Source organism: Dermacentor andersoni, chromosome 1, assembly GCF_023375885.2.
Source record: "Dermacentor andersoni chromosome 1, qqDerAnde1_hic_scaffold, whole genome shotgun sequence".
Taxonomy (NCBI): domain Eukaryota; kingdom Metazoa; phylum Arthropoda; class Arachnida; order Ixodida; family Ixodidae; genus Dermacentor; species Dermacentor andersoni.
In genome coordinates, this window is record NC_092814.1 from 412397251 (window position 1) to 412411566 (window position 14316).

At 43.1% G+C, this 14316-nt stretch overlaps 1 protein-coding gene across 1 annotated transcript in view; it reads left to right on the plus strand.

Annotated features, from left to right (window-relative positions):
• Window positions 1-14316, plus strand: part of LOC126518688 (O-acyltransferase like protein-like) — a 232157-nt gene that overhangs the window by 131778 nt on the left and 86063 nt on the right. Inside the window, exons 8-13 of the mRNA XM_055064923.2 lie at window positions 780-873; window positions 6468-6557; window positions 9674-9839; window positions 10265-10344; window positions 10747-10869; window positions 13669-13792. Coding sequence (XP_054920898.1) covers window positions 780-873; window positions 6468-6557; window positions 9674-9839; window positions 10265-10344; window positions 10747-10869; window positions 13669-13792 — 677 coding nt within the window. The remainder of the gene's footprint in view (window positions 1-779; window positions 874-6467; window positions 6558-9673; window positions 9840-10264; window positions 10345-10746; window positions 10870-13668; window positions 13793-14316) is intronic.

A 14316-nucleotide genomic window follows, 5' to 3' on the forward strand; every position in this document is an offset into this window, starting at 1 on the left:
TGTCCCCTTCGCCAAGGTGTTGGGCCGCGCTCCCTGAAAGGTTACTGGAAATAGTGCCTGCCTCTTCGTCTTCCCTATCACCCTCTCTGTTTCTCTCTCTCAACACTGCAGTGAGCAATTCACTGAATCGCAAAGTTTTGGGACCGCGACATTAGCTCTACAAACTTGCGCGCAACATCGCACGCTCATGTAATTCAAGCAAGTATAAAATATAGGTGGCACGCCGCCTTTGAGTAATAATCAAACAATTCGAGTGGAACGGTTTCATTGAATCAGAAACATGTAGATGAGGCAGAAATATTAAAAGCTATGTCCTAATGGCCAGTTTTCATGGACGTTACATGTGCTTCTTTAGTTGAGTGCTATCTTTTCAAATGTACTTTAAAAGAACATGCATGCGCCTTTATTAAATTTGGCTGGTGACAGCTATTTCTTCTCTGTTCTACTTTTAATGAGAAGCAGAAAAGTAGCATCGCAAATTCAAAGGGAACGCGGAATGTTTCAGAGCGTGCATCTTTATGCTGGCTTAATTCAGAGAGCTTCACACTACACATTATTCTTCTCGCGTCCATAATACATTTCACTACAATTTGTCTTCTTCTCACTGTGCCACACAATATCACGTGACATATGTATGTGTTTAAAGTATGACTGCATTGCCTTTATGATGTAAGCCGCGAAATTGTCATATACCAAAACTAAAAAAAACGCTACCTCTCATTGCTACAGTTTAACGCAGTATGCCCCTTCTGTCGGTCCATTTCCTTGTTTCCATGCAGCCGGCGCTAAGATAGCCAAGAAATTGGTGGTGCAGTACAACACGCAGCCATTCAACAATGCTTGGTTGGCAGTGGACACATTCTTCTTTATCAGGTAACTAGGGCTGCTACGCATTGCACGGACTATAGCAATGGAAATAACGCATTGTTCGCCGCATGTGTGTGCCTGTTGATAAGAAATGTTGACAGTCACTTTAGCGCATACGCTAACGAGGACGAAGCCGAAAGCCTGCGCGCTCACGAGACATCCCTCACATTACTTGACATTCTGATTCGAATGCGTTGTTACTTCCTATTGTTTGTTTTCTCATAACAAAGGTCGCGGCTTCGAGTGCCTTAATTAACTCTATCCTCATTAACTGTGCCTTAATTTACTTCGCTCAATTAACACCAAAGGTCGTGGGCTCGGCTCCTACCAGCGGTCGTTGGTTGGACAGTCGATGGTGGCACCATCAAATTTGGTACCATTGAACTTTGGCCCCACCAAAGGTGGAGGGTTCGACTCCCACCAAAGGTTGTGCGTTCGAGTGCCTTAATTTCTCTTTATTAACACCAAAGGACGTGGGTTCAACTGCCACTAATGCCGTGGATTCGACCATCAATGGTGACATCATCAATTTTCGTTCTTCTGAATTTTGGTTCCACCAATGGTCATGGGTCAGAGTGCCTTAACTAACTTTGCCTTAATACTAAAGGCCCTGGGTTCGAGTCCCAGCAATGGTAGGGGCATTGGTAATGAGACCATGAATTTTGGCGCCATGACGTTTTGGTGCCAAAACACTGGACCGTCAATTTTTGATAACGCCGGGCAAAGGATTTTTACACCCATGAGCCACTTAAAGCTTTCCCCTTAAAACAAATTGGCGAAGTGCGCTTTCCAGCGCCTGTCATGTCAAAACACCCAAGTTACCCCTGTATTCTCAAAGGATGCGCCACTCCCTCCACTCCACCCAGTTGAGCGCAGCGCCAGCCCTCAACCGATTCTTAAGGATTCATCTGGAGCGTCAAGGAAGCGCCGTGACCCCTATTGTCGAGTGCCGGCTCTACCATGAAGGTTCGTCAGTCGAGGTGTAGATTTGAGTGGAGGGAAGTTCTAGAATACGGGGCTCAACCTTCTCTGACTTGGCAATATAGCATGCATGCCGCACCCCTGCGTACTTTCAGAATCAGAATCAGTTTTATTCATGACAAAATGAGGATAATTACAACATATGTATATACAGAAGGAGGTCCCGTAGTTAGAAACTGAAATGGGAGCTCCTGTGCATGATGACTATAATTAATAATACATACAACAATGACAACATGAAAAATTTACGAATAAAGGTTTAAGGAGACAAGGCATAAATGAACAGAAAAGCAGCAAATATACGTATTAAACAAAAACAAGGCTTCGACTTAGTCAACGAAAGGTAAAACTACAAAAATACCTAAGAAGAAAGAAAGTAAAATATATATATACATATATATAAATATATACATATATATACACACATGTACATACACATATATATACACACATATACACATACACATACACACACATATACATATACACACACACACACATATATGCGGGAAGGAAATCAAGAGACAAAGAGAAAGTTCATAACACAACTCATACCATACTCAAATGGGAAGGTCGGAGGAAGCTAAAAGAAAATGCTTAAGTTCAGTAAGAAATCTGTTAGCTTTGAACAATTTTAAAGGGAATGGTAATGTATTCCACAGAGATAAAGCTGAAAAGTGTAGTGACTGCTTACCATAGTTGGTGCGAACTAAGGGTAAAATGAAGTTAATATCTTCAGCAAATCTAGTATTATTTGTATTAGTAAGGGATGTCTTCGGTATGATGGTTACTGGAATATCATTGTTTAATGCCCTAAAAATAAATATGGCCAGGTTATATTTCACGAGGTCAGTCACATTCAAAATATTATGTGCGTGTAACAGCCGAGTTGCGCTAATACTACGAGGTGAAAATGTTATTAGCCGAATAGCTCGATTCTGAATGACTTGCAACGAAGTTAGGTGACTGTTATAAGTGTTTCCCCATGATTCAATGTTATAGTTAATATGAGAATGAACAAAAGCATAATAAAGCGACATGAGAGTAGAAAATGATAAATATGGTCGTGCTTTGATTAAAATGCGTATCCCGTATGCCATTTTCTTTTTAACATTAGCAATGTGAAGGTGAAATTTGAGATGGCGGTCGAATTCCACACCTAAATAGGTGCAATGATCAACTGCATTGATTAGGTGATTGTTGATTGAAATAGACTGAAGGAGCTCAGGCGATCGCTCATGTGAGGCAAAAACGACAAAATTGGTCTTATTATGGTTAATCTGTAGCTTGTTAAGTTCACACCATGTGGAAATTTTCACGAGATCTTCATTGAGCTCGCGTGTTAGCGTTGATATACAATTGTTAGAGCTAAATATAGTAGTATCATCTGCGTACAGAATACACTTCGATGAGGAGAGGCAACTGGGCAGATCATTAATATAAATTAGGAAAAGTAGAGGACCTAATATGGACCCCTGTGGTACACCAATGTTAGTAGTAGCTTCTTTAGAGTAGTACCCAGAAATATTAACGACTTGTTTTCTATCTTGTAAGTAACTGCGGATTAGAAGTAGAGGCGGACCAGTTATTCTGATGGCTTCAAGTTTAACACAAAGAATTGTGTGATTAATTGAGTCGAAGGCCTTGGATAGGTCAACGAATATCGAGGCTGCAAATTTGCCTTCATCAATTGCTTTTTTTTGAGATAATCAGTAAGAGATATAAGTGCCAGATTAGTTGAAAAGCCTTAACGAAAGCCGAACTGTAAAAGGGAAAGAATACTAAATTTGTCTAAATATTTTGTTAAACGTTTTTCGATAAGTTTTTCAATAACTTTATTAAAGAATGGAAGAACGCAAATGGGTCTATAATTCCCTGCAAGCGTGCGATTACCTTTTTTGAAAACGGGAATGACTCGACCGCGTTTGAGTTCACGTGGAAAAGCACCGGTTTTAAAAATCAGGTTAATGATAGCTGAGAGGACGTTAGCGATATGTTCCGCGATCATTTTAATGTGGTAGGCATTAATATTATCTAGGCCAGCACTAGTGGCTTTAAGGGTTTTAATTACTAAAATTACTTCATCAGGTGTTGTTGGAAAAAGGAAAAATGAGTGAGGTAAGCGCTTAAAGGACATGTTGCAGCATGAATCGGAATCAGAAGTGTTATTGAAGAAAGCATCACAAAATGCATTTGCAATATCAAGCGGATTAATGTATTCCATGTCATTGTGAATGATTCTCTAAATGACTTTCTGAGAGTTATGGTTTAAAAAGGTGTTGACTATTTCCCACTTTTTCCTAGTGTTATTACCACATTCTATAATTTTTTGTTCGTTATATTTCCTCTTCGCACTTCTAAGCTGTGCAGAAAGAGAGTTAGAAAATTTTTTGTAACGGGCAAGTAGTTTAGTATTGAAAGGTTGCTTCTTTGTTTTTTTATATAAATTTTCACAAGACCGCATAGCTTTCAGAAGGCTATCTGTAAGCCATGGATTTTGTGGCAATGATACCTTTTTTCTGCATTTTATTTTATGAGAGTGGGAGTTGAAATGCGATGAAAGTGTGGTTAAAAACTGCGAAAAAGATTTTTGAGGTTCATTAGATGACATGACTTCTGACCAGTCAGTTTCAGCAACGCTTGCAAGGAGCATCTCTTTGTCAAGTACAACTCTGTAGAAGGACGTGTTAGATAAGGCTGAGTGATTGGGCAGGCGTAGAACGATAGGATAGTGATCGGTAATATCGGTGGTAACAATGCAAGCCTCAGGTGGATCTGTTAAGTTCGATAATGCATGATCAATTAAGGTGCCATCAGCAACGTTAGGACAACGAGTAGGGAGGGAAATTAAACATTCATATCCAAAACTGTGGAAGATGCTTGAATAACTAGAAGAATTAGATGAATTGGTATCTAGGAGGCTAATGTTGAAATCGTCCATGATTATTGCATTACAATTAGAGTATGATATTTTTTCCATGGTTAGATCAAGCGCACTACAGAAGTGAGTAACTAAAGAAAAAGGTGAGCGATAAATGCAGCCAAACACTAAGTTCTTGTTGCCTATACAGAAGACGGGGGAATCAAATTCAACAAACACAGATTCACAGTTAGTAATATTCAACTCCAAATCTGGCCGTCGTTTGTATGGAATGTTAGATGAGACAAAAATAGCTCAACCACTGTGATTACTAATTTCTCTGTGAGAATACTCAGAAGTGTATGAGTTAAAGCAGAATAGGTCCTTGTCATCATTACTAAGCCAGGTTTCAGACGCACATATTATTGAAAAGGTATTGTTAAGTGTCGAAAACAGGTTCTCAAAATCATCAGTATGCTTGCGGAGACTTCTAGCATTGAAGTGAATAATTGAATGGTAGTCGCGTGACATGAATTTATTCAGCGCAGATGCTGACAGGTAAGAACCCATGGTGGATGGTAATGATATTAAGAGTCAGAATACAGGCAGTTAGTTGAAAACAGACAGGTCGGACTCGTGAGCAATGCGACAAACACGGCTTTCATTTGCCTTTCTGGCCTTAATCTGACTATTATCCGTCCACAGGTGCTTCCAGTTATTAGCTTTCTTTAGCACTAGTGCTTTGGAAAAGAGTGCCTTGTTTTGTGGTGTCAAGTGGTCATTAACAAATATGGGAAAGTTGTTGTCATATTTGCCGATGTCATTCAGGCAGAGCCTTGCCTTTCGTGCCTTGCTGATAAACTCATTCTTTTTCGTTCGAGAACAGAATCTTGCAATTAAGTTTTTCATACCCTTATCTTTAGTAGCGACTCGATGAACACCATCGATATCAGCAGAAGTCACGGGACAACCAATTTTCCTGCCCACTGTTTCCAAAACTGCAACACAATCCTCGCCCTGTGTACAAGGGATACCCCTGATCTCGATGTTGTTAATGCGAGAGTACTGGTCAAGCTCGGAGACCCTGCGGGAAAGTGAACAGTTTTCCATTTGGAGGGCTTTGTTTTCTGCCACGAGTGAGGCCTTTTCACCGTGCAGCTTGTCAACCAGATCGTTCAGAAACTTAAGACTGGACTCAAGGCTGTCAACGTGCTTCTTTAGCTCCAGCACGTCAACGCCAGATGTCTTCATGTTAACCAAAATCTTCTCAACAATGCGATCAGTCATTTGATCCGATTGATTAAGAAGTCTTGATTCCAGTTCATCGATTCTCTTAGCGAGCTCAGCACAGGAGGGCATGTTTAACAACAACAAAAAAAACACTGAGAAACCTAATGCAAAGATACAAGTAGCATAAAAACAGTTCTTTGTTTAAAACAGTTTAAATGTAGAAGAAAGTCATCGTGGTGAATGGCCGCATGTACTCTCTAATACATTTGCATATCGCCCTAAGACTCTAAGCCGCTTGTCATTAAAAATCCATAATCACATCTTAATGAAGTCAATAGTCAGGTACCAACTTTCTTCTTTTGCGATCTTGTCTGTAGCTGAAAGTAAAACAACTACGGGATCTTTTCTCTAGCTTAATTTTAATCTGTACAAACAACCAAATGGCGCGAAGTGCAGGTGTGTCTTTAAGCCTATACGTTAGCTGTGCTTCCTAACAATAACTCTTGTTCGTATCCTTTCGTCTGTCCAGTGGCTTCTTTCTCCTGTACGCAATATACAAGCAGATGAGGTCGGCTGGCTTGGGACAAGTTTTGTTCTACATCGTCGTGCGGTGGTGGAGGTGAGTTAACGAAGCAATCGGCCTGATTTTGTCACGCCCATTTTAGCAACATCAATGTGGAGGTGTGTATTTAGCTGCATATTCTGGATACAGATGTTTGGAAATTGGGACTAAAATGTCAGGATTTGTGGTGAAAGGGGCCATTTGCGTCGCTCGCGGTGACGTGCTTCTATTTGAAAACGTTCAAGTACCACGAAGGAACATCGTGCAAACAAGTTTGTTTCGTACTCCCTGACGAGGATACGAAATCATCCGAGCGTATTCATACAGGGACGCCGGATCTGGGCAAAGCCCATACGTGCCGCTCTAACGCCCGTCTTGTGTCTACAAACAAGGACGGGTACGCGTCGTACGAACGATGCCACGCAAAATCGCACCGTATGTGTAGCAGCAGTATGAACACACCGACATGACTGGATCCCGCGGGACCCCGACAAAAGTAGGTCAACAACGGTCGGAATAGATGGACACCAGAGAAAAGCAGCCGAATTTGATCGCTTCATTTTGTTGTTGCTTCATTGTTGTTTCCTCTGCACTCATTTCATTTTGCGGTGTCCAATGCCGGCGTTTTCACCTTAATCTCTGTTAGCGGCGCTGTCCATTTCCGACCCGTGGCTCTGCAGGCGCCAAATTGAAGATGGTTCGCCACATCCATTATCGCAGAGATACCGACTTGCACAATGTCATCGAACTCACTTAGCGGTGACGACGACCACAGTTCTGATGCCGACAACTTAGTGTAATACGCTCGCGACTAGCACAAGAATTCTACAACTGGCCAGTCAACAAGTGCGCTCTTCAACTTCACCCGTTTTCGAGCCCACGTGTTCAAGCGTACGCTGCATTGCGACCACCGCACTACGACGCTCGTTTCTTATGGTTTTTAAAATAGTTTTTGGCTCGCGTTTTGAAGTGACGTGTGGGGATGCGCGACTCTCACGCCTCCCCTGAGATCTAGCTTTCCCGCATAGCTCGTCTCCTGCAGGGCGGCTTCGCCCGTCGCGTGGCCTGGCGCCCGCGGCGGTCGGAGTGGTTGAGGCGCAGTGCGGGAGATGGCGCGAGTGTCGCGCTGCTGCGGGGTTACTTGGGCGCCGAAAGGGAAGGCGCTTGGGCTTTTTGGGTTCGGGAAGCAAGCGGGACGGACGTGCCGTGCCGCGCCGACCCATGCTTCTGCGAGACCGTCTCGCGTGGCCGCCTTGGACACCGTTGGCGTGACTGTACACGCGAACGACCAGGCGTTGGGATCCAGCATGGGGCGAACATATTCGCTCGCTTTGCGGTCGTGGTGAGTCGGACTTCTAGATTTGTCGCGCGCCCATCGGCATGTTTTGGGGGTAGCAACTCGGCTAGCAGGCATTCATTTATGAAAGGTGCAATAAATGCCCTTGTGACTGTTTGCACTACTGTGTTGTCGTTCCTTTGTCCCAAGAGTACGGAGGAGAACCTCATATCTCCAACAGACGCTAGAATTGATCATAATTAACGATGCTACCATTCATGATTCGTTACATTGAAGCATTTACCGTTCCATTGCATAATGATCCAACACAGATCAACTCATTAAAGCACCATTTAAGATTGCGTCATGGTTTTACGCATGCCTTCGATCGAAATCTCAATTTCGTTAGAGCGCGACTAAAATTAAGTTTTTTGCGTATGGCGCTGATGTGCAGATAACCGAACTATTCTTGCTCCCCACAGTCACAAGTAAAAATTTTGCCGTGCTCCCGTATAACGCATATTTACAATTCTAATAATGTTTGGCTGAGCATGTACGGGCTGGGCCTCGGTGCAGAAATAGGCACTAGTAGTAAGCGGGTGTATACAGCCTTTAAATTTAACATTAGCACCGAAGAAGAAGGAGAGACTTGGCAAGAGAGGGGCGGCACATTCCAAGAGAGCGCTATAATTTGATGCCACTCTCCAAATTATGGCTTGTGACGCTGGTCGAGATAAAGGGAAGGGTAGGTGATCGAGCAGGCAAGCTGTACGGCATTTTCACACCCTGATGGCTATCGGCGAGTCACGCCGACTGTGGGGTTCGGTAGGCGCTGACGTCACGGATCCAGTAATTTTGTATGATCAAGCGAGATCACATACAAAGCGTTTGTGTTTATGAGATTTTATTGAATATGTTATGTGGCACATGAAATCCATGTGTTGTATGTCAACAAAGATGTGTGTCCCAATAGAGCCGCTTTTTGCTTTTATACATGAATTGACTTCGCATAGGCCTCCTATTGTAAGCGCGCTGTAAGGATATAGGAGGTCCGAGCTAACGTTAGCCATGCTCTTCAACAAAACAGATTATTTAGAAAAGCACCGTGCTAGATGCTACTTTAAACGTACTATATTCGGTTGTCGGAAAGCTGACCACCGAACACAGTGGGTTGATAATTTAATAATGCACCGTGTCTTCCTAGTAATTTTTTTTCCTTGCATGGTTTGGCTAAAGTTAGCTTGGACCCACGGTATATATAACCCTACACATACCATAGCAAGCTCAATAAACAAATGCCACAAAATTAAGACAAACAACTAACTAGCAGCCGCTTACTAAACGTAATTTTCTTGTATCGGGGAGCAACACAACGTCTTCCAGTGCCGAGATCACCCCAAAACGCATTGACGGTTTTCGAGTGTACCTGTAGAAACAGTCTGCATATCTCTACAATTCTTCAGAAAACAAAGGAACGATTCTAAGGGAAAAAAATGGCCGAAGGATCCATGTGTACAGGAAAGTTTTTAGAGTTGGTAACATGGCAACTGAGAGCAGCAATCTCCACATTCAACTCCAGGCTGTCCAGAGGGCCACGACATTGCGGCAGGACTTCATCTCGCGGTCCCATCCTAGGCGGAGCCACCAACTGGATCTTCGGAAGCGCCCTCCTAGATCTCAGTTCCTCAGGACTAAAATAAAGTTCATGTCATGTCATTTTAACAAGGCAAGCAGTGTCGTTCTTTTATAGCGGAATGCCGAGTGACACCGATAGCCTGCGAACTGAGTGACGTACCCTGAGCTTTAATAGATCAAGAGGCCTTTTGTTACTCTCTTGTTTAAGAAATGTTCAAATTGATTCTTCCACACTTTATAAACTGTGCTACACGTTTTTCAGGCTGATTCCGATGGCTTGTATGGGAATACTCATGCTCACTCTGATACGACACTTCGGTGAGGGACCTTTGTGGAACGAGTACATTGGTGCTGAGATAGAAAAATGCAACCAGCACTGGTGGCTTTTGCTCCTCAATGTTCAAAATTTCCTGAGACATGACGAACTGGTAAGACTCTTATTTTGATGAAGAATCAATAACAAAAGAAAAATACCTCGTAAATTTCTACAGAATAGTTTCCTAATACTGCCATACAAGAATTTAGGTTGTTTGTAACTTGTATTGACAATGAACAAGCAATAATATCGTTACCTCTAACATGTTATCTTTCCTGCGTATGAAAAAAGCGTGTGACTTCATCTCAGCTCATTTAATCAATAAATTATACCGCGTTCCCTATACGGGATCATACCCTCTTCTAGCACGTCGATTTTGTAATATATCACAGGTCACGTTGACTTCATAGCACACAGCAACAATACTTCTGCGTTTTAATTAAATATAAAGCTTCCCCTTCATTGGTTCCTTATGTCGTCCGTAAACTGAATTTCTTCTTTGCTGTGTTGGCAATGAAGCCTTTTTTTTTATTGCAGTGTCTTGTGCCCTACTGGTACATATCCGTAGACACACAGCTCCACATTTTCTTCATAGGCTTCGCGATTTTATTGTTCAGGTGAGTTACCAAGGTGAGATTTCTTACAGCCCAATTCCTAAGCGGATTCCAGTTTGTGGTTATTCAACGGCGCTAAGCAGTTAACAAGTTCGAAAAAATGCCCTCTGATTCGATAAGAAACGTCAAAGTATATCCGTCCTACTATGGTCCTGCATTATAATGCCAATAAGTGGCATACCGCGTGCGGGAACCAAAAGTTTTCTAGCCTAAAACTGCATGAGTTCCGTGGCCAAGGTTTCTGAAATGTTGGCTTCCAACTCGGTGGTTGGCGCTACCGAACGAATACCCACACTCTCACTTCCCGCAACAGAACTTTCCTCCTCCTTTCGTCTCGCTCGTGAAACCCTTGCAAGAGAGAATAAGTTATGTAATTCTTATGTTTCACTGTCTCTATCCTTCCAGAAATTTTTACCTTTCGGTGACCGCTATGCTCTTTTTGGTGATCACAAGCACCATAGTGGTTGCGTGCCAGACTCTGGTTCACAGCTATACGCCGACGGCACTCTTTGTCGCAGGGGATTCAACGTGAGTGAAAAAGCTGCATTCTCGATTTCTTTCGCGTGCCGTGAATAGTTATAAGAGACCTGTAAATGTAGAACTAGGATGCCCTACATGCGCGTCGACTATCTCAACGCCTTTCGACCACAAACACCAGCTTCCACCTTATATGCGCAAGTTCGGTACAAGGAGAGTTAGATGGGGGCTAACTGGAGAGCTTGGAAGAGGTGCATCTCCGGATACACTCCATTTCATTTTTTTGCACAAACGACAAACTTGCTTTAAAATAAATAAAGAATTATACTAAAGAGGACACTTTAGGACACGTGAACACTAACACATACAATAGCGAATAAAAAATTGAGCGCTCCTCCACTACTGTGACGAAGAGTGCAAGCGAAGCTCGGGTCTTCATTGTCGTAACGCCTCGGCTCCCTCACGTTAAGGCGGGACGTCGACGACGAGCCCTTTCTCGATCGAGTTCCCGGCGGCGTTCATCAAACGCTGCCTGTTTTTCGGCCGAACGCACGACGTACGGACTGCTCTCACTACCGTTCCTTCAATCCAGCCTGCTCTTCGGCAGAACGTACCAAACTCGGCCTCCACATCTGACTGCTGGGCCTGAACTGGCGGGAAACGGCGGGCGCGAGGCGATAGAACACGTGATCACACCCTTTCCCTCCTCCGGAGGGAGGGGTGTGATTCATTCATATGAAAGTCCGCTTGAAAGGTCGCGCATGATGAACAGACAGTGGCTGAATCGGTTAGTATGGTGGTCCCGCAGCCTGACAAGCAATTTTTATTTACGCGTGGCTTGGGTTTTTTTCGTTCAGCAACTCCAACACCGACATCGACACGAGTGAGGCAATAGATGCTTTTCTTGGAAAATACGGAAATCGCGCCTATTATTTCGAACCTATGTCCGTGCTTATAAAGAACAGTATTCTACGGCACTGCTCTCCCTTGAAGGCCACTAACTATCCATGGTGCATGCATCGTCCCAAGTGAGAATGGATGACAGCCCAGTGACCTAAGCTTGAAGCGCAGCGGTTGCCTTTGGCATATAGATAGCAGTCAAGCAACGCGTGGGCCGTGTCCTCGTCAGCCGTTCCACAAGAACGCGAGGCAGAGTTTGTACGATGGATTTTAAAGAGTAGGTGCTTTGTTTATACGCCATGCCAAGGCCAAAAAGGTGAAGAAGCTTATAGACTGAATTTCTCGATATACACTGAACTTCAGCGCACCTAATACGCAAAATTGTTGTATTGACCTTTTAACAAAGAGGCCGCAGATGACCTCGCTGGGTGTTTTCGATGTACGTTTCTAACCTCGCTGCTGAACAACGAAGTGATGTACTCTTTCCCATGTTCATGTGCACGCCTTGCAGTTCATTCACTTGATCATTTGAAAATATGCCGGTATGACGGAAGCCATTGAAATACAATTTCGTGACCGCGATCATTCACGCAACGTGTGTACAGACTGCAAATTTCCGATTATTTCTCAACGCCCCAACGTTGCGGAGCGCCTCAAGAAGAGATTGAAGCTGTTCCCCATCTATCTGGAGGCTGACTTGCCGCAATAAACCTTGTCGTTTCTGAAATCACGTACGAGCTTAAACATTCGTTTCGTACTCTTACTCTCAATAGCAAAAGCCCACACTCGGCTGTCTTTGGTGCACGAGCAATGCGAGTTAACTTGTTTGGGGCCGGCATATGTATATATTTGAAACAACACTAACTGTACCACAACGATTGGTGAAAATTTACACTTTTTCTTCATTCCCTCATTGTTTACAAAAACTCTCAAGTCAGCATACATCCATGCCCGCAGTGGTTCATCATTGTGCAAAAAAAAAAAAATGAGAACGATTAATTCGTACCTGACCAGTTGTGAATGTATATTACATCCATTTCTTAGTGGCAACACTTCGGATAGCTTGTGGCCCTGATGTTCAGTAAATATTGTAAAAAAATGCCGCGACGTTCTCTTCTGCCTCAACAGAGTGACTACAGACACTCGCGCGATGACCTGTTTGCTTAACGACGCCTTCAGAACTTTCAAGTGACTCGAGGACTTCATGCAATCAATAGGTGCAACTTGTCTGCTGAACGGGACACACCATGGATTACTGAATGAATAATGAATATCCTACAACTGACCACACTAAAGCAATGTGAAGCCCCGATATCCAATTACGGACCGACAAATATGCTCTAGTATTTATCACGAATTAACCCATGCATGCATCCCCGTAACAAAACGTTCCTCTTCATTTTGTCTCGCTCGTGAAACTTTTGCAAAGTACGAGTTCTATAAGTATGCTAAAGTGATTAGTGATTTTTTATTGCGATATATTAGGTTCGCTTTGCCGTAACATTTGTTTCTTTCGAATATAGCAATGTCAGTATGTTTAAATCAATAATGCAGTTACTCGTTTCCGGTTCACTAGGTGTACGGTTTGTCGAATTAGATGTCGTTATATACCGTGTTCATAAATCACAAGATAAACTCGGGTAGCTTGTAATTCAAACATTTTAAAAAATATGTTGAAAGTGTTTAATTTTGCACTTTACCTTTCAGTGTAGATTACAGCGTGCGTGAGATGAAAGATGATTCTGCTCGCGCATTTGTTCGTAGGCGCACAAGCTCTAACGTGGACTTTACCAGCAGTCGTTCGGAAAGACCGGTGGGCACGGTTTTCGCTTTAACGAAGCAGTGGTTTAATCTAAAGAGTATTTTTTAGGCGGCGTAGGTTATGGGTGAGCGCATGAAGTGTGATATGGAGTCGAGCATAATTTGATCTTTCGTTTTTGTTCTGCGCAGGTTTGCAAAGGAGGTGCTTGAACAAATTTATTTCAGACCATACACCCACTTTGGCCCTTTCTGCTTGGGTATGATAATCGCCTACGCGTTTCTCACGAAGAAACCGCGCTTTGAACTGGGATGGGTACGTACTTGTTTATTATAACAGCAAATCATCCTTGCCACATTGTGTCGGCGAAATTCATTTTAGGCAATAGGTTCAATGAGGACAACACGAAAGGTTCTGGATATGCCACTGCCGGCTTTACCAGAGAAGGATGTGCATTATTCCGAGCACTTAATACAACAAACTGGGCCAATCGGCTATACACCATACACAATTTCGCGTTCTCAAGTTAGTTTTTGTGTCCAAGCACTGGAAAAGTTTCTTAGCAAAGTAATGTCTGCTCTCGTCCGCAAACAGGCATGATCGAGCTTGAGACGTCGTGCTCAGCTGCAATAAGTTCTTTCCCGCGAAAAAACAATGCAAGAAAAAAAAGCAGAAATATAAGCAACGTCTTTGCGTGTTTACCGTTGATGATTTCGACATAAAAACAGGAGGTGTAAAGGGGAACATGAAGGCCCTACATGGAGTAGGTACTGGAATGGGGTTCCAAAATCCATGCGCGTTTGATTACTTGTGCCATGAACTCGCGTGCCTCGTTGAAC